Source organism: Diplotaxodon limnothrissa, linkage group LG20 (assembly GCF_057381915.1).
Source record: "Diplotaxodon limnothrissa isolate DT_005_m linkage group LG20, D_limnothrissa_male_GT1.1, whole genome shotgun sequence".
Taxonomy (NCBI): domain Eukaryota; kingdom Metazoa; phylum Chordata; class Actinopteri; order Cichliformes; family Cichlidae; genus Diplotaxodon; species Diplotaxodon limnothrissa.
Window position 1 is genome coordinate 21,196,797 of NC_140615.1, and position 21,473 is coordinate 21,218,269.

Sequence of the window (21,473 nt, forward strand, 5' to 3'; positions counted from 1 at the left end):
ATGATTGATTGTGTCGAATGCTTTCTTGAGATCCAGAAATACTCCAGCTGCATACTGTTTCTGATCTATAGCATTCGTAATCTCCTCAATTGATTCGATTAATGCCAGAGATGTTGATCTTTTTGATCTGAATCCATATTGACTGTCAGAGAGTAATTTATATTTATCTAAGAATTTGTCTAATCGTTTATTAAACAGGTTTTCTAGGATTTTGGAGAATTGTGGTAGTAAAGAAACAGGCCTGTAATTTGTGAAGTGGCGTCTATCCCCGGTTTTATACAGCGGCACAACTTTAGCTATTTTCATTTTGTTTGGCACTTTTCCCGTCTGAAATGATAAGTTGCAAATATATGTTAGAGGTCCTACAATTCCTTCAATGACCTTCTTGACGATTTTCATGTCAATATCATTACAATCAGTAGATGTTTTATATTTACACATGTGTACAATGTCAATTATTTCTTTTTCCTCCACTGATGTGAGGAACATTGAGTTAGGGTTCCTATCAATCAGGTTTTCACTACATTCTACTGATGGCAGTGACTCAGGAATTTGTTCTGCCAGTTTTGGTCCAATATTTACAAAATAATGTTGACCTTATCAGCAGTGTTTTCCATAATATTGCCATTATCGATAAAGTATTGTGGATAACTTTGTTGTCCAGAATTATTTTTAATGATACCGTTTAAAACATCCCATATTCCTTTCATATTATGTTTATTGTTGTTCAATATTTTACTATAATACTCCCTTCTACATACACGTATAATATTGGTCAACTTATTTTTGTATTTTTTATATTTATTTTCAGCATCTTTTGTTCTTTGTTTTAGGTATTCCCTATAGAGTGTATTTTTCTTTTTACATGCATTTTGTAAACCCTTAGTGAGCCATGGTCTATCTGAATATTTGTGCTTTCTGTTGTATTTTATTGTTGGACAGTTTTTATCGTACAACTCCATGAATATTCTTAAAAATATGCCATATGCAATATCAATATCAGCTTCTTTGTACACATTGTCCCAGTCCTGATTTAATAGATCGTTCTTAAATGCAGTCATAGTGTCATGGTCCGCGGCCCGGCGTCTGAGGTGCTGATGGGATGCCCACTCCCGTGGGCATGGCCGCTGACTCCACACCTGCATCCCATCCCAGGCGATCACCAGGTGGACCATTTAATCCTGCCCAGCCTGCTGCTCCACGCCAGTCCGTAATCGTCCTTCAGCGATCACTGCTCGGCGTGTTTTGAGTCACCAGCCTGTCCACCTGCCTGTCCAGAATTTGGATCACGATCAACCCCAGCCGCCTCGCCCTTTCTGGAGCTTCTCCCCACGGACCCTCACCCCTCCCTCCGGTTCCCTTGGCCCCGCTATCATCGTAAGACGCGTACACTACCTCCCCTCGTATGCTGCCGGTTTACCCGCACCCCAATAATCCTTTTTTCTTTTTCTGTTTCAGCCTCCCACGGTCCCGCTCTCGGCATTTCCTGCGCGATTCTTCTCCCGGTCCCTCGGTTTCTCTGGTTCCGTGCGTTTTCTCCCTTCTACTCTCCCGGGACACTCTCAGTTATAATAAAGTTTATTTTTTCTCTCGTACCGCTGTGTGTGTGTTCTGCTCCTGGGTCCAGCTTGTGTGTTGAACTTCGGTTCTTGACACATAGTTTCTTCTGTCCTTACACGTCTGTATCTCAGTTGTTCTTCATGCTGATTTTTCTTATAATTAGTGTCATAAACTGCATAAACTGGTAGGTGATCACTGATGTCATTAATTAATAATCCGCTCACAATGTTGTTTTCCATATTGTTAGTGAAAATATTGTCAAGTAAGGTGGCACAATGTGGTGTAATTCTGCTAGGCCTGGTTATTTTAGGATGTAAACTCAAACTGTACATAGTGTTTAGGAATTCGTCGGTCATTTTATGCTTTTTTGGATTCAACAGGTCAATATTAAAATCACCACAGATAAACATAACTTTTTGATTTGTTTTAGAGAATATTTCCTCTATGAAGTCATTAAATACTTGAATACTAGAGCCAGGTGTTCTATATATACAGCTAATTATTAAATTTTTTTCTTTTTCCCTTATAAATTTCAATTGTTATACATTCTAGTAAATTATCAATTACAGTTGTCATACTTTCTACCACCTTGTAGTTTAGGTTTTTATCCACATACACAGCTACTCCCCCTCCACTCTTGTTCCTTCTATTTACAAAATTCACTTCATATCCCTCCAGTCCAAAGTCCATTCCTTTCTCCGCATTGATCCATGTTTCAGAAATGGCAATAATTCCAAATGGATTTGCCAACTCATTTAGATATTCCTTTATATTGTTGAAGTTGGCATACAGACTTCTGCTATTAAAATGGATTATTGATAATTTATTTTCCGTGTTAATGGTGTGCTTAAACTGTTCATCAGTGAAGTAGCAGCAGTTACAGCTGATGTTGTAGAAGAAAACTTTTAAGCTTAAATTTCAAAACTTACATTTAACTACTGATTTTATCTATTGTTCTGATTTTATCTGTTTTGATTTTATATACTGTTTTGTTTGTTTGTTAATTAGTTTGTTTGTTTGCTTGTTTTAATCAATTTTAAATCATGCTTTTTATTTGTTTTTGTTTCTAATGTCTCTGTAAAGCACTTTGAATCACATTGTTGTTGAATTGTGCTATACAGATAAACTTGCCTTGCCTTGCCTTATTATTAATAATAACAATAATAATAATAATAATAATAATAATAATAATAATAATAATAATAATAATAATAATACATTTTATTTATAGGTGCCTTTAAGACCCCCAAGGTCACCTTACAATAATACAACAATACAATATAATAAAGTATAGCAAAACAAAATTTAAACATAAGGTTAAAAAAAAAAAAACAAGCATGAAAGTATATAAACAAGTATAAAAGGGTATGGAGTTCTGAATAGATGGGTTTTGAGACGTGTTTTAAAAGTACAGAGAGAGTTTGTAGTTTGAAGAGCTGGTGGAAGTGCATCTAAAGTCTTGGGGCAGAGCAACTAAAAGTCCTGTTAGAGAATTGTGCATCAATATGGTTGTCATTGTGCAAGATGATTAGATCTTTAGCAAGGTGATTAGATCTTTAGCAAGAATGCTCAGCTCTGTTTTCTAAACACTGGTTCGTTAAAATGTTACGCCATATATGGGGTGACTGAGGATATTGGTGACATCACATGCTCACACATCGCAGACACACACGTCCCATGTTCACAGGTGGGTGTCTTATCTGTCGCATGATTAATGAGATGTTTGTGTAAATACTGATGTTAATAAAAGGACTGTGAGAGGGGTCCCAGAGTTTGGAGTTGGCTGAGATCAGATGAAGAGCTCAGGCTCCCCTTGCAGCAAGTAAAAGACAAAAAGCACTGTGGTCGTACACAAATGATTGGTCTCTGAGCCAGCGGCGTTTAAGTGTTAGACCCAACAGGTCTGTAGTCAGGCATACATATGGAGAAGATCAGATAAATATGGAGGAGCGAGGTTATGAAGCTCTTTGAAAGTAAGAAGCAGGATCTTGAAATTGACACAGAGGTGAATTGGAAGGAAATGGAGCTGTTTAAGGAAGGAAAGGAAATTGGATCGATACTTTGCTTTTATCGTTCAAGTTGAATATGTAGACCTTTTTTCCTTTGGAAAAAATAAACCTCAACCATGCACAATGAAAAATGTCTGAACCTTTTTGTGTGCTCTACAGACAGAAACACTGACATATACCAGGTCGCCAAAAACCCAGTTTCAAAACACATGTAGATCACAGTGATCACAATCACAGTGATATAGTGGTGATTAAAATGTGTTCAGAGATTTCATCTCATAAGTCACGGCACACTACCCTTTCCCCAGTTAGCTGCCTGATTGCCTTTGTAGTGTGGCAGAGCACTTCTGTGAATGAGTGAAAGTGTGAATGTTGAATGTTTTTGTTGAAATATCCAGGCAAGTATATACATGTAAAATGAAAAGATATACGTGTTCAAATAGCGTCAATTAACACACAACTTCAGGTTTTTTAATTTCTATGTGATTATTCTTATAACTAAACAATGAGAACAAGTAGTCTGATGTCCTGTAATCATTATGAAGCTATAATTTGAAATACAATAACACATTAAGTTTTTGAACAAAGTATTGGTATTGGTTGAAAAGGAGACTCTGGGTTGCTGCATCTTGTTGCTGTTTCATCTTAAATTGGTCATGCGATTTTGACGTGCCGGCGTGTCCGTCGACCCCAGTGGGTTAAATAATTTTTTGAATAATAATTTTGAAAAATATTTCTTCATGTCATTATGCAGGCCGCAAGTAGGGGTGACATGGGCTGCAAGATTGAGACCCAGGCATTAGATCCTCTTAATGCATTTTTGTTTGGGTTTCCACTGGCGTGGAATTACCAAAAATAGAGAGGGCATTGCCTAACATATGAAACAGGAAAAGACCGCTGTGTAATTCCTTTATTTGTAACTGTATTCTGAATATCATCATTTTAAATGGTAACTGTAATGGAATACAGTTACTCATATTCTGTATTTCAAATACGTAACGCTGGTACATGTATTCCGTTACTCCCCAGCACTGCTTAGTTGCAACAAGTGGTTATTTGAGTTGCTGTTTCCCTCCTATCTGCTCAAAGCAGTTAGGGCACTTTCCTCTGAGCTTTGATATTAGCAATGCATTTTTAAAATTCATTCATTTATTTATTTATTTATTTATTACAGAGAACTGTCGCTCACTAGATACACAATATTGCCAAAGGTTTTCACTCCCCCACTTAAATCTTGGGCGCAAGCATTTCCCTACATGTTGAACTGTGTATGTGACAAATAAAATCTGAATTTGAACTCTAGCATTTGTGAAAAAATGGGTCATTCTCAGTGAATTCTAGAATGGTACAGCTGTGAACCTTTCTTAGTACTGAATATTCTAGAGACAATTATTAGTGGCAAACAATCAGTGGGGATTTTATGTGATGGGTAATATAAAATAGTGCTCAGATGTTGCCAAGTTTCAGCAGAGTCAATTGTTACAGCCAATGACTTGTCAGATACTTAGACAAATCTGTCTAATCTTCATGTGGCCTCCAGGTTAGCTCAAGAATAATGTGTAGAGAGCTTCATGGAATGGGTTTCCATGGCCAAGCCTTACATCATCAATTGCAATGCAAAGTGTAGGATGTGGTGGTGTAAAGCATGCTGCCAGTAGACTCAAGAGCACTGGAGTGATTAATAACGCTTCTCTGTATACGATCTTGCTCTGGTGGTTGCCAGAAAAACTGTATACGACTGACTGTTGAAGAGACTGAAATCCTCAAAGCCTCATCCGCCTGAGTCGGTCTAAATAAGGTGCTGAATCTTTAGCCGTATAATTATTGGTAAAGTATGGAGTTCTGGAATATATAAAATTTGTTTGCGCTATGGTTATTTTCTTAAAATTCAGGATTATAAATGTAACAAAATAAGTGGAAGTAATCATTCTGTAATGATTCTGAATGAATGAAGTGCAATAGTATCATGAATAGGAGGTGTTTTTGTACAAAGGTCACGATGAACAGTAAAAAAAGGATTTAAGCATGGTGCAACTGGTGTCATTTGGGTCAAAAGTGATTTCAACAGGACTAGGGAAAGGGGAGAGTAAAGTTTGTGAAAGCGTATAAAGTGATGTTTCTCTTAATAAAGAACTGCTCTCCGGATTTTGTCACAAGCAGATGAACCATTTAGAGAGCAAACTCTTCCTCAAAATGTTCCATCTGCTTTGTTTTTAAAGTGAGGAGCACTGAAGGATTAAGCATGGCAAAGCAAATGCCAATCTCCATTTAAAGTCTAATATTGTGGACAATCCTTTTTTTTCTTTTAACTCTTTGTGAAGCATCAAAAGTAAAACTAGGGTATGAATATCACATCTCATAATGCTTCTTACAGGTTGTTCTAGCTCTTAAAATTAACAGATCTCTGGGACCTATTTTCCTGGGCACTAAAGTTTAACCTTGCTATTCACCAAGTCCATAGATGACTCAGGAAAACTGATTTTATAGATGTGGCAGTTGAATGTGCCTACCTTTACGGCTCCTGGGTTGCCTCATCTGGATTTACGTGAATTTCCTCACCACCAGCTTAGGCTACGTCTACACTAATCTGGATAAATTTGAAAACGGTGTTTATGTCTAGAAACACTCCGCGTCCACACTATCATTTTCAGTTGTTTTCATCCACACTGAAAAAGCTACGTTCCTGTACTGCGTATGCATGAAACGTCTGCCGTTTATTTACTTTACGGCTCTTTGAAATGTTGCGGCAAAATGTCGAGGAAAAGTGCTGAATTTTATCTGAAGGTTTCTGGAGCATGTAGAAACTTATATTATTCTTTACAGTTTTTTCTGAATGCTTAAACCCTAACTGTGATTCCTGTAGCACAATCTCTAAAACTATTCAGACTTACAGCAAAACCACTCACTGAGTTTGCAAAACTAAAAGCACAAAAACTGCTTTGCACTCAGTTTGCAATTTTGTAACACACACTTTGCAAAACTGTAGGCACAATTAACTACACAACACTCAATTACCAAATTTCCAGCACACTCCTAGCAAAAGTATACACATGTATGGCTATCATTAACACTAATTTGCCAACTGTCTGGCACACTTTCACATGTGAAAACTTTTTTAGATAATTAGTTCACTTTGCAATCAGCCTAAGCACTATAATACAGGTAAGCTGTGTGTGCGGAGTACAATGGAGGGAGCAGAAAGAGTGAGAAGTAAAGGAGGCCGAGGAAGAGGACGTGGAGGTGAAGACGTAGGATGAAGAGGACGACAAGGACAAGGAGGAGCAAGAGGAAGACGAGGAGGGGGGAGAGGAAGGGTAGGAAGAGTAAGAAATAGAATTGCTGATGACATCAGAGCTACAATAGTGGACCATGTAATCAACCGTGGAATGACCCTGAGGGTAGCTGGCCAACGGGTCCAGCCTAACTCGAGCCGCTACACTGTAGCAAGTACCATAAGGACATCTTGAAATGAGAATCGGTTAGTACAGTCACTTCGCACAAAGATTTGTAGCACTGCCATATGCCAATGAGAAACACACCAATACCATTGATGTAAAAATACTGAAATTGTTACTTTACAGAATTGCTAGATGACCAGATGCTGGGGCAGAGGAAGCATGTTCACTGCAGACCAAGTAACCCATATAGTCATTATGGCGATTGCAAATAATCCTATACTTGGAAATAAACACTTGTGTTTGTTTTGATGTGTTTGAATAAACACCAGGGGCCTGTTCTTCGTACCGCGCTAAGTGAGTTAGCTGGATGAGATTGTTGACGATTTCGCGTGATCCTGGATCGTTCGGTTCCCCGAAGCCCATCCGGGACTTGCTGTCATAGCAACAGAGCCGTAAGCGTAAACCTGCTGGGGAGCAGGTTTACTTTATGTAAACAGGATTAGATCGCGGCCACGCAGGTATGTCCGCGTCATTCATACGAAAGCAACAGCGATATTCCACCACTGTTTCACCATAAATAAATAACATCAATGTAACTAAAGATAATGCAGCACTTGATCCTTTTATTGATTTCACACAGATACATACAGGTCATTCCCTAAAAAAGGGAAATGTACTATTAACATTCTATTACATGTATGTGATTATTACAGATGTAATTCATATTTCAGAGTAGTAATTGTAAATTACTTCGTGTAATCAAGATGAGAGACCACGGCTATAAAAGCGAAGGTGGATTTGGGAAGTCTGTCGCAGTCATATCCTGTCCGTTTACGCGAGCAACCCATTGCGGAAGGTGCAAGATTGATAAGGAGAGTCCTCAGAATTCAGCGTATATTGCGGGACAGACAGGATCCTTTAGCTCAGCGCGACAGTGTGCTCATAGAGAGATATCGATTTTCCCGTGAGGGTATTATTCACTTAACCAGTTGACGAGGGGGTGCAGGACCACCACCTGTCTTTTTTTTTGCTCTGCCCTTTTCTTGGTTGCTGTTATGAACAAACAAACAGAGTATTCCAGGGTCTCTTTCCAAGAGACGACAAGCAATATAAGTGATAAATATTACCATTCTGTAGAATATTCTTATATTTCACTTTTACTTGTTCCCATGTTCTAGTGGGTCCTGTTGTGGCTCTCATGTGAAAGGGGATATAATATAACATATTATAATATAATGTAATATAATATTGGATAATATGGTGTGATATGATAAATCTACCCTACCGCCTACTGGTGTTGGCCAGAGGGGCCGATGGCGCAATATGGCAGCCTGGCTTCTGTCAGTCTGCCCCAGGGCAGCTGTGGCTACAACCGTAGCTGCCTCCACCAGTGTGTGAATGTGAGAGTGAATGAATAGTGGCATTGTAAAGCGCTTTGGGTACCTTGAAAAGCGCTATATAAATCCACTCCATTATTATTGTTATTATTGAATTACTTACGAGTTTGATTTGTCAGCAACTTTCTGCCAGCCCTCTCTCCTTGCTTTTGCAGCCTTTGCAGTGTTCCCTTGCGTTTTAATTAAACTCTGAAACTCCTGAAATCCCTCACTCAAGAGTTCTTGCTCTGCTGCCGAAAAATACCGAGCGCGCTCCTTCGACATTTTCGCCGACCAATCAAAGGGTTGCCGATCAATGTTTCTACTATCGATGCGTAGCCCCTGTTGGGCCACCCAGTGATCTCACATTACTTCATCCAGCTATACTAATCGTCAACAACAGGTGTGTTCGGGGAACCGGAATAGCGAGCTCAGAGTTAGCGCGATGATTTGGTCTTGGATGTTTCATTTGATCTTGGATGTAGTAAGCGACGTACGAAGCACAGGGCCCAGTACTTGAAGTTTGGATCCCTCCATGCTTATGGATCTATGACAGAAGTATGAGCTCAAACTGACATAGCCTACCTTGTGCACAGAGAAAGCAAAAGCCAGATGTGTTTTGTATTCATACCATCAATGTGCAGTTGGCGCATTGTGTGCTTAGTAGATGATGGCTTGTGTGTACTGTTTGATACGGAAACACCATTTTTACGAAGGTGTGAAGAGTTAATCTAGCTGTGTTTGCTTTTGCAAGAGAACTACAATGTTTTGATTATTGGGTGACAGGTTTTCTTATTTGTGTGAAGAGTTTTGCAAAATTAGCCAATAGTTACAAAAAATGTGCTTAAGCAATCAGAAAAAACTGTAAATCTAAAAATGCAGTTTAACCAGCCACAGCTGATTCTCATTGTAGATGAACATCTACACAGGTGTTACTCCTTCAATTTTTCAACTCCTTCAATTCTGGCATGCCAGAAGATTCTTTCCTAGGTGTATTGCCCTAGATGACATAAGATGTGATGTGGATGGGAACCTGTGGCCAAATGGAGAAGACCGAGTAGATTAGCATTACTATTGTATGTGTATCAGTGGATGGTGTGTATACAAATTCTTGTATTTTGGGATTACTTAGTGCAAAAAACTAAAAATACATAAACAAATATTGACGAATTCTGCATGATGTCTAATTCATTCCAGTAACATATATTGAAATTATAAACAGAGATGTGTCCTTGTTTTACACAAGAAAACACTGTATAATGCTACATGTTGCTAGTGTTTTTTAGGTCATTGTTTTGTGGGTGACAAAGTGTGTTTGTCGGCTGTCAACCTTTGCTAGTGTTCTGGAAGAATGAATTTATTTGAGACCTGAATAAAGTGTTTTGGTAGTTGTAGTGCATTTTGAATGTGAAATGAACTGCTTTGCCAAGCTGAAGGTCAGTTAGGAGAATTGTGTGAAGAGTTTTGCAAAAGTGACCTAAGTATTGAGAAATGTGTCCTAGCGGCTGTAAAAAACTGTAAGTCAAGTTCTTGGCCTGTATTAGAGTCTCAGTCTGCCTCTGTATAAGGTGATGATTATACAGATGTTATACTAGATGTTTTTGCCAGTATGGTGTGTGTGTAAGTGATTCATGGGTAGTGGAACTTTAGGTTGTAGTTATCCCTTTTTTGTAGGGCATTTATGTTAAGAAGCTTCAAGGTAGCCACATAATGATTTTTTCTTTTGACTTGCAGTGTTGACACAGAGGAGAAACTTTTCAAAGACTGTAACAACTGTAAAAAAACAAACAAACAAAAAAACCTAAACAAAGAAACAATTGTTAGGATTGGTATATTAAAAAAGATAATGTGACTTACCGGAATTTAATTAATTGTGCTGTGATTTTGTTCTTCTGTGCTTCTGCTTGAATCTGTTTGAGATAGTGACATTGCCAAACATGAATTAAACCACCTGAATTGAGTAGTTTGAGATTATGTGAAAATTGAATGACACAAAGATGGGGCTAATTGAGACTTACAGCAGTGCTAACATTTCTGAAAAAAACACTGTTTGGATTATTGTATGTGTCACTAAATTCCACATTTATGGTCAATTGATCTGTTGTAACAGAAGCAGTAGTTGGTGTTATTGTAGTAGTTGTGTTTGCTGTTGTTGTTGTAGTTGACATCGCTGTGCTTGTAGTAGTTGGCACTCTTGTAGTACTCGAAACCCGTGTTGTTGTTGTGTCTGTCATTGGTGTGGTTGTATTTGGCATCAGAATTGTTGTATTGGTTAGAATTGGTGTTGGTGCAGTTGTTGGTAATGGTTTTGTTGTAGTAGGATCTGGTGTAGTTGTGTTTGGAATCAGTGTTGTTGTGTTTAGCATTGGTGTTGTTGTAGTAGGATCTGGTGTTGTTGTGTTTAGCATTGGTGTTGTTATAGTAGGGTCTGGTGTTGTTGTGTTTAGCATTGGTGTTGTAGTAGTAGGATCTGGTGTTGTTGTGTTTGGCATTGGTGTTGTAGTTGTAGGATCTGGTGTTGTTGTGTTTGGCATTGGTGTTGTAGTTGTAGGATCTGGTGTTGTTGTGTTTAGCATTGGTGTTGTAGTAGTAGGATCTGGTGTTGTTGTGTTTGGCATTGGTGTTGTAGTTGTAGGATCTGGTGTTGTTGTGTTTGGCATTGGTGGACAGGGAATGATATCTGTGGAGAAACATTCAAGAATTCCTTATATTGTTTTAGTGACACGGAGAACACTCATGACGCAAACTTGATGAATTTAAAGTGAATAAAAAAAATACATCTTGTTATAAAAACGACAAGGTCCTTACTTGTGACTGGTTCACAGAATTCTCCATCAGGAGGAAATCCCTTTATGCAATCACAGGTTTGTGAGGTAACATTACTGCATGCGCCGTACTCATCACACTTGCCACATGACCAAGCAAACTGGTCTTCACACTGACACTGGAGTCCTCCAGTGGAGTTTGGATAGCACCCTTTTCAAGACATTTAAAAGAATAACAAAACACAGTTCACAAGTCATACAGCACCATATGAACAGCATTAAATGTGTTGGAGTGCAAAAGTCAAATAAGATCAGGTCCTTACATGTGGTGAAGTTCAAGTCTTTCAGTGTTAAAGACCCAGTGATGATTTTGGGGAAGGAGAAATTTCTCAGAATATTTCTGAGCACAACACTGAAATTCTGGGGCACACTAGATGCTGGGATGTGCAGTTCAAGGTCTATATCAAAGTCCACTGGTGCTGTGAAGGAGAAAAGGGGAAATCCATCACATACAACTGTTGCAATGATGGGAAACTATATTTACGTGAAAATGTAAAACTGACCCAAGTTCGACTCATGCATGTTACAGATTTTCAAATACCTTTATCATTTAAGAATGCATTACTTATTAAAGTATGTTACTTGTCCAGGTTTATCCATTACCAACACATGGGTTTAGGTCAATGCCTAAAAAGCTACTTGGTAAGTTTTAGAAAATTAGCAGCGGCTGAGCTAAAGCACAACAGTAGCCATATCTTTTGAAAGTGTTTTCTTTGTTGCCAAATTGATGGCCTCCATGTTTTTCTCTCTAAATAAAATATTGTATACACTTTCCATTGTAAAAATAATTTCTTACATATTGATAATTAATAACACACCCAAAATACAAATGAAACATAACAAGATCATTTGTGTCTTTGAACACAAACAATCAGATAATTCTGTAGTGATGACTTCACAAACTGCCATGAGACTGGGATGCTCAGTTCGTCTGGTGTTTCTTCAAATACAATTTTTTATGTTTTAAGAGTTTACACTATATCTCAGGCATACAAAGAAACAATAGAGGTGATGTTTAGAACATCCTGTACAGTATTCTTTTAAAGAATAAGAATGTATAAATGTGTGTCACATTTAAAGAATTTGCAAATAATGAACGCAGTGTTAGATCTGTCAATGTTTCTTTAATACAGTGTGTATAGAATGAATTGAACTGTGCTTCCACAAATGAATAACAAAGATGTTTGTCATACCAGGAGGTGGTGTTGGGCAAGGAGCGACGCCTGTGGAAAAACATTATATGTTTAATTATTTCAATTTCAAGCCAGAAACTAAACACCATGACTTTGGTTATGTCATAGAAATGTCAGCAAGGATAATGAATGCAGTGTTAGATGTGTTAATGTTTCTTTAATACAGTGAGTATAGAATTAATTGCAGTGTGTTTCCACAGAGCAATTCATATCTAATGTCTAATCACTCTCATAACACAATGTTAGGTAATCAGACAGTTGAAAAGTTCATTCATTTATTTGATAAAGGCAGTAGTCTGTTCATCCAACAGCTAGATGATATCAGTTCTTACTTGTGATTGGTTGACAGAACTCCCCACTCAGAGGAAATCCCTTTATGCAATTACAGGTTTGTGAGGTGACATTACTGCATGTGCTGTACTCATCACACTTGCCACATGACCAAGCAAACTGGTCTTCACACTGACACTGGAGTCCTCCAGTGGAGTTTGGATAGCACCCTTTTCAAGACATTTAAAAGAATAACAAAACACAGTTCACAAGTCATACAGCACCATATGAACAGCATTAAATGTGTTGGAGTGTTGGAAGTCAAATAAGATCAGGTCCTTACATGTGGTGAAGTTCAAGTCTTTCAGTGTTAAAGACCCAGTGATGATTTTGGGGAAGGAGAAATTTCTCAGAATATTTCTGAGCACAACACTGAAATTCTGGGGCACACTAGATGCTGGGATGTGCAGTTCAAGGTCTATATCAAAGTCCACTGGTGCTGTGAAGGAGAAAAGGGGAAATCCATCACATACAACTGTTGCAATGATGGGAAACTATATTTACGTGAAAATGTAAAACTGACCCAAGTTCGACTCATGCATGTTACAGATTTTCAAATACCTTTATCATTTAAGAATGCATTACTTATTAAAGTATGTTACTTGTCCAGGTTTATCCATTACCAACACATGGGTTTAGGTCAATGCCTAAAAAGCTACTTGGTAAGTTTTAGAAAATTAGCAGCGGCTGAGCTAAAGCACAACAGTAGCCATATCTTTTGAAAGTGTTTTCTTTGTTGCCAAATTGATGGCCTCCACGTTTTTCTCTCTAAATAACATATTGTATACACTTTCCATTGTAAAAATAATTTCTTACATATTGATATTTGATAACACACCCAAAATACAAATTAAACATAACAAGATCATTTGTGTCTTTGAACACAAACAATCAGATAATTTAATACAGTGTGTATAGAATGAATTGAACTGTGCTTCCACAAATGAATAACAAAGATGTTTGTCATACCAGGAGGTGGTGTTGGGCAAGGAGCGACACCTGTGGAAAAACATTACATGTTTAATTATTTAAATTTCAAGCCAGAAACTAAACGCCATGACTTTGGTTATGTCATAGAAATGTCAGCAAGGATAATGAATGCAGTGTTAGGTGTGTTAATGTTTCTTTAATACAGTGAGTATAGAATTAATTGCAGTGTGTTTCCACAGAGCAATTCATATCTAATGTCTAATCACTCTCATAACACAATGTTAGGTAATCAGACAGTTGAAAAGTTCATTCATCTATTTGATAAAGGAAGTAGTCTGTTCATCCAACAGCTAGACAATTGCAGTTCTTACTTGTGATTGGTTGACAGAACTCCCCACTCAGAGGAAGTCCATAACTTTTGGTTATGTCATAGCAATGTCAGTAAGGATTTTGAACGCAATGTTAGATCTGTTAATGTTTCTTTAATATGCTTCTAAAATGCTTCTATTTCTTCAGCTGCAAGTTTCTTACTTGCGTTTGGTTCACAGAACTCTCCATCAGGAGGAACCCCTTTGATGCATCCACAGGCTTGTGAGGTGACATTACTGCATGCACCGTATAGGCCACACTTTTCACATGACCAACCAAAGTGGTCCTCACACTGACACTGCATTCCTCCGGTGGAGTTTGGATAGCACCCTGTTAAAGTAATTCAAAACAATGACAAAACACACCTCATAAACCATGCACCAGAGTATGAACACATTTAAATCTGTCCGAGTACAAAATTCTTACATGTGGTGAAGTTCAAGTCTTCAATTATTAAAGACTGAGTGATGGTTTTGGGGAATGACAAATTTCCCACATAGTTTCTGAACAGATCAATGAAATTTGGGGGCAGGCTGGATACTGGCAAGAGCAAGTTAAAGTCTATATCATACTCCACTGGCACTGTAGAGGAGACAAAAAACAAGCACCCCATTTATTTAAGATGTTTCTACTTCTGTTGCAACTTTATATATATAATATACATGTGAAATACATATATCACATGTATATTAAATTACATGTGATATATCATTTAGTGATATAGCTGTTGGTGTAGCTAGTGTTGACACTGAGAAAACATTTCTCAAACATTTCATAAATTTTAAATATCTCTCGTAAACAAGAAAATTGCGACTACAGCAACTGAACCTTTGAAACAAATTTCATACAAATGGTCAGAGGGCCCGGTGGCGCCAGTGTCCGGCAGCCTCGCCTCTGTCAGTGCGCCCCAGGGTGGCTGTGGCTACAATGTAGCTTGCCATCACCAGTGTGTGAATGTGTGTGTGTGAATGGGTGGATGACTGGATATGTAAAGCGCTTTGGGGTCCTTAGGGACTAGTAAAGCGCTATATAAATATAGGCCATTTACCATTTTTATACAAAGTTATGGCTTTAGGATAGAATTCAAATCAACATCCTTTACACTTTAAAAAAAATTACATTATTAAATCCTTTCACAGAACACAGACGTAGAAACCTCAGTCTAACTACATATGCTGGATAAATGTACTTACATTTACATTACATACTTACTTACCTATCACATGTGATACATGTTTGCCTAGTCCTACCTGGGTTGCTGGTTTTTAACTGGCAATATTGCCCATCTGCTGGAAGTCCATTAATGCATCCACACGTATCACCAACGATGGCATCACAGGCCTCATAGTCAATGCATTTGTTATATGACCAAGCAAAGCTCTCCTCACATGTGCACTGGTATCCAGTTATGTTTGCAGTTATGTTTGGTGAACACACTGAGAAGAACACAACACAATGGTTCAATGTGACACTTTGAGTGAATAAGATTGGCAAGCAATGGAGATGCAACATAAATGGATGTTTTACCTGTTGTTGTATTAATGCCTGTAATCTCACCAGTGGCGTTGATCAATAAAGGAAAACTGAGAGTGTTCAGTATCGACTGGAATTGTTCCAGATTTGAGACGCTTATAACAGCTTGGAACTCATACTCAGTGGAATTTGATGAAGCTAAAGGTAAAAAAAAAAGAAAAAAAAAAGAAAAACCCAAACAAACCATAAAGCAATGATAACACTGATAATCTGGACTTGGTCAGATACTGTTATTGCTATTCAGTTCTGCTTGTTCATTGAATATCCTCCCTCGTCTAGTTTTTCAAAGCACTTTGCAAAGCATGTTTTTTTTTAATAAATACAATTATTATATAATTATATTATTAGTCAACAAACATGTGTTACGTTGTAGTAACACTGCTAAAATTTTACTCACTTTCTCTTTTTTGTCTTAGATGAATGCTGGATTCTTCTGCACTCATTAACTCCTGGAAGAAAATCCAGGAGGAAAATGATTTGTTTCACTGTATTTTTTCATCATTATACATTCATTCATTTTTATTCTTACCTCAAAGAAGCCGTTTAGAAACTCTCTGTGTCTCTCATACTTAAGACAGTTCCATATGACTAGGAGAATAACGATGCATAACGAGACCTTTCGTAATGTCATCCTAACTAAAGAGAAAAGAACACAAGTCCTTTTAATAAAATCAGTCATTATTCACGGTGTCATGCTGCTGGCATTCCTTCTGTAAATGGGAGCCAACAGGAAGGCAAAAGGTTTTCTGCCTTCCAGATAATGTGCTGCTCAACTTGTTTAAATGTATTTGGATCATACCAGCCTGTCAATGTTTATTTGTTAGCATGCAAACAGAGTTTTAAAAATGTTTAACTTCAAACATTGTCAAAGTCAACAACTTGTAATACTAAGCAAAAAAACAAAAAAACAAAAAAACAAAAAACTGATGGTCTATATACAGTATGAGAATTTTCGAGTGCCAATAATCTTTCCTGTTCTTAGATAAGAAAATAGTAACTGATGTTTTAATTTTCTTATCACAGTTGTGTCACGGTATTGGGTCGTGTGACCCAGCGTTCTGAGTTTTCCTTGTATTTTGATATTCATTGTTTCTTTCTTTGGTATTAGCTTCTAGGTTTCTTTAGTCCTTGTTTAGTACGGGCGATCGTGGCTTAAGAGTTGGGAGTTCGCCTTGTAATCGGAAGGTTGCCGGTTCCAGCCCCGGCTTGGACAGTCTCGGTCGTTGTGTTCTTGGGCAAGACACTTCACCCGTTGCCTACTGGTGGTGGTCAGAGGCCCGGTGGCGCCAGTGTCCGGCAGCCTCGCCTCTGTCAGTGCGCCCCAGGGTGGCTGTGGCTACAATGTAGCTTGCCATCACCAGTGTGTGAATGTGTGTGTGAATGGGTGGATGACTGGATATGTAAAGCGCTTTGGGGTCCTTAGGGACTAGTAAAGCGCTATATAAATACAGGCCATTTTAGTAGATCCATTTATGTAGTCATCCCTGTGTTAAGTATTCCCTGTTGGCTCGTGTCCCCATGGCTCCTATTTTACTTTGAAAGGTCTTGTGTTTCTTTGTACTACGTGTTTAGTCTTACTCTCCCCTTTAATGTCATTATGTTTCATTCTAGTCAGCTGTGTCCTCATGTGTCTCCACTTCCCCTGATCACCTCATGTATGTATTTTTGAGTGCCTACTTGGTAAATCCTTTTGTAAATAGCTTTTCTGTTTCCATGAATACTCATGGTCTTCAAAGAGTTCAATGTAGGAGGTCAAACAACTTGAACAGCACAACCTCCAAAACAACTCCAGTACTATCGCAAATCTGATTTTGTTTGTAAAAATGCACTAATTTTTTATTTTATTTTATTTCTTTCAGGACCAATGGATTGGTGAATGAGTGAGAAGCTGTGGTTTGCTGCATTTGTTTTTCCTATAAACTGTAGGGGAAAAAAAGATAAACTGGCTTTGTTGTACAGGTGATTTAAATTATAGCTTACTTTCATTATCCATCTGGACAAACACACTTGGGGCCACCATGGAAACTGAAGACAAAAATAGCTGTGTCCCAGGTTGGTAACCCAAGTGGGCCCCAAGTATCAGACCTGCTTCTATCCATCTGGGCCCCATACTCATTTGTTGTCTGGGGCTGATTTGGGACCCATCATTAACCCATCTGGGAAAACACATTTGGGGACATCATGGAAACTGAGGACAAAAGTAGCTGGGTGCCAGGTGGGTAGCCCAAGTGGGCCCCAACCATCAGACCCGCTTCTACCCATCTGGGCCCCATACTCATTTGTTGGCTGGGCCTGATTTGGGGCTTATCTCGGACCCAGCATAAACCCATCTAGGAAAACACATTTGGGGCCACCATGGAAACTGAGGACAAAATTAGCTGGACCCTAGTTGGGTTTCCCAAGTGGGCCCCAAATATTAGCCCTGCTGCTCCCTATTTAGGCCCCACATATGTGTGTTGACTGGGAGGCAACCGCCTGTGTTGCCCGTATCAAAAACCGCTACTGCATCTGATGATTAACAGGTGTGCCAGGTTCAGTGACTCACTGCCCCGCCTACCTATACAAAAAGGGAGGCACCAAAAAACACATACAGACAAAAACACCACATAACCAGAACCCAACTCCTAACAGTGCAAGCCTTTTACCTCAAACTTAGTCACTGCTCGGTGACATTCGTCTATCCTGGCCTGAAAGGAGACACTACCCGTAGACTGCAGCGAGAACTGCCAGCATCTGAGCCAGCCAGACTCTGACCATGATGAGAGAGGCTCTCTCTCATCATGGTCACCTAAATGCAACACACAGTAATGGCAGGTTTTGTAATAAGGCAGATCGCGCTAACATAATATGCACTGTTAGTTGATTATTTACCTGCTGCTTTAACGGGAGAGGACGTGCAACGTCACCGCTGCTGCTGGGTTGTGATTCACGAGTCCGGGGCGGAATTAACCGTCTCGAGGCAGGCGTTGCCGATTTGCAACAGTTAAAAACTAACAATCTGATTACCCCACATACATATTTTATGAGTTTGTTTTACTCAGAAGTACCACTGCAGGACTTGGTTGTGCATTAGCAACAAAAAACTTAATTTGAGCCTGAAAGGGTTAAAAACATGACATTCATTTAAGGTCATCGCGAGCAAATGCTTTTGCATATTCATAGTGTTTCCTCCCTTAAATGAAATATCTACTTTGCAAGTTGCCCTGTTCTCATAAAGTATAACAAAACATTTGAGCGTTTGAGCTGCTTAGGCGCCGTGTTTCCTGACAGGTAAATGACGCTCCACAACGTGGTGACATCATTCGCGGTAACTGGAATCGATAAGGGAATCATTTGCAAAAATGGCAAACAATTTCAAGGAATTGAAACAGTGGGAACCGGTTCTCAACAAGAACCGGGTTTCGATACCCATCCCTAATTATGTCAGACTTTGAAACAAAGACACTGTGTTGTGCAATACATACTAAGTGCATTAAAATAAAGTTTATATGTACAGCAGTGGTAAAGAATTTAAACACTCACTTTTGACTTTAGCAGCACAGTGTGAGTAGAATTTCGTTAAGTTAGAGAAATGACACAGACATAAAAACGTAACAATGAGATTAGTCTAAGTTTAGGTGAAGATGGCGTTTGGTTTGCTGAAATTTGCCCATGTTTATTAGTTGTTCTGGATCATGAACTCGATAAATGTTTCACAGTTCTTAGCAGCATTATACCCCAAGAGTTCAACCTTACTAATAAGATTTTTGTCTTATAATTTATTTTAAAAGGAAACTAATAAGTTAATGCGCATGTGTACCTCTGAGACTGTCTCAGATCTGTTATTGATGTTATTGATGTTTGTTCCTGAATTGAAAAGTGTATTATCTCCAGTCATCCATCCATTAATCCATCCGTCTTCCTCAACATACCCTATTCGGGGTAGCAGGAGTTGTAAGCTTGTCTCAGCTGTCATACGATAACAGATAGCAAACATTCAAAATATTTAATTTATTGCTGTTTGCTTGCAAAGTTAATTATTTGTTTGTTTTTAGCAGTATTGAATAGCAGTATGCTATTCAATACTGCTTATTGAATAGCAGTAAATGCAAAATAGCTAGATATTAGATATGTCGGTAAACATTCTAGGATACTTTTTTAAAATTGGTCTGAAGATATGAGGAATAATAATACAATATAAAAGACACTGAGTAATGGAAATTCTACATTAAGTTGATTACCTTTTGCCGTTGTTGCCGTCTGTAAAGCCTCTTGTCAGGAGAGCATAATCATTTTGCAGCACACCTTCACATACAGACTACAGCATCAAATGAGAAACCAACTTCCTTGATTGCTTTTTCTGAGTCACAAACCTGTCTGTCTGGTTTCTTTGAGAGAAATGTAGATCATACACTTGATAAACTTCAATGTGTTGATGATTGTCCTTGTTGAGGCAGACAGTGCTTCATGGTCTTCGTTCAGTACCTCAAATTGGCTGACTGGTGTTTACAAACAGAAAACCAAACAGGGGTGCCAAATCTGAAAATTTCTCCCATAATATGCATGAATTTAGCTCCTGGATCCAGAAACATATCTGCTTTATTTTATTAGTTTGTGATATTTTCTTAGGATGTCATGCAGGTTTTTTTTTTTAATCATTATTTGTCATTCAATTTGTTTGATGAAAAATTTCACATTTTATTGTTCATTGGTAAAAAGCAAATAAATGGGCTTTCCAGTTGAATAAAATTTATTGCCAAGAACCATTGTTGCAGAAAAGAAACAATGAGCCAAACATGGTTTATGTTTTGTGGTAAGTTTATGTGAATTATTATGTATTATGTATTATTATACATATTACCAGTGCTATAAAAGTTCCAAAGTTGTGGTACTCATCTGATAGTTATTTGTTTAGATATCTGTGTAACTAACATCATAAAGTGGATGAAGTGAACTTCTGATGTGTTCCTGTAAATACACAGAATGTATTCCCTTGTCTGTTTTCCTTTTTTCATGTTAATTGGACTCTGTGGGTATAATCTCACTTTATTCAGATCATTAAATGGCCATTAATTGGTTTGTTTTTTTAGTTTTCTTATTGCTGGAAAAGAGTGAGGCCCCATGTTGAACACCTCAGATGATCTGGGGAAGGAGAATATATTTGTGTTTTGTTGTTTGGTAACATATTAACTCAGGGCCCAGCAACACTCACACTATATAATCACACCTTTAATTAAGGCTTTTGAGACATAATTAACACATGAGTTTGCATTTGCGATATCACATATTAAACTATTTATTTTAAATCATGTTGTATATTACTAGTGCTGTTATTTATAATAATTTTAGGAAAAAATTGAAATGAAGCAAAAATGTAATATTACAAGAAAATAATAAAAAAAAGAAAATCTCAAAACTGTAGGTTGTGATTATTACATGTTTTGATTCATTCAGTTCATTAGTGAAGTCAGCTACATGTTACAGTACCATACTATACTAAGTTGCAGTAAAACTAAGGTCCCCGAACCCAAAAACTGTACGAACCTGGTGACTTTTTCTGGTGTTATTGGAGACTTATTTATGACAACTTTTGACGTGAAAGTATGTATTGCTCTTCTCAACAAGCAGTGGGTGCTGCCGTGGGCACCTCGCCCGTGCCAAAGCGCTCACAGGCAGAGGATAGTCCTCCCCCAGCTGCTATCAGGGCAGGAAATGTTCCCACCTATGCGTCCAAACTGCAAATGATCGTGCATGAGTGAAACCTCTGCTCCCGCAATGACTGTAACGCAATCAATTCTTCTTTTATTGTTATGTTGTTTTGTGGCTCACAAGGTTTAAAACTACTTAAACACACACACACGCACTCTCTCGGGATAACTTTGTCGGAGATGAAATGCCGGGTTGCTAGCGAAGCTCCAAATGCTATCCAGACCACCGACAGGTCCCGCATGCCACAGCCGCTCTATCACGT

At 38.3% G+C, this 21,473-nt stretch overlaps 1 protein-coding gene across 1 annotated transcript in view; it reads right to left on the reverse strand.

Moving 5' to 3' along the window:
• The window catches only part of LOC146610826 (uncharacterized), a 29,750-nt gene extending 13,548 nt beyond the window's left edge, over window positions 1-16,202 (reverse strand). Inside the window, exons 1-15 of the mRNA XM_085345558.1 lie at window positions 16,053-16,202; window positions 15,921-15,972; window positions 15,518-15,661; window positions 15,241-15,426; window positions 14,417-14,572; window positions 14,153-14,320; window positions 13,993-14,055; window positions 13,661-13,690; window positions 12,975-13,130; window positions 12,694-12,861; window positions 12,362-12,391; window positions 11,432-11,587; window positions 11,152-11,319; window positions 10,362-11,023; window positions 10,201-10,253 (exon numbers count right to left, since the gene is read on the reverse strand). Of these exons, the coding sequence (XP_085201684.1) occupies window positions 10,201-10,253; window positions 10,362-11,023; window positions 11,152-11,319; window positions 11,432-11,587; window positions 12,362-12,391; window positions 12,694-12,861; window positions 12,975-13,130; window positions 13,661-13,690; window positions 13,993-14,055; window positions 14,153-14,320; window positions 14,417-14,572; window positions 15,241-15,426; window positions 15,518-15,661; window positions 15,921-15,972; window positions 16,053-16,202 (2,342 nt within the window). The remainder of the gene's footprint in view (window positions 1-10,200; window positions 10,254-10,361; window positions 11,024-11,151; window positions 11,320-11,431; window positions 11,588-12,361; window positions 12,392-12,693; window positions 12,862-12,974; window positions 13,131-13,660; window positions 13,691-13,992; window positions 14,056-14,152; window positions 14,321-14,416; window positions 14,573-15,240; window positions 15,427-15,517; window positions 15,662-15,920; window positions 15,973-16,052) is intronic.
• Window positions 16,203-21,473: the final 5,271 nt, after the last annotated feature.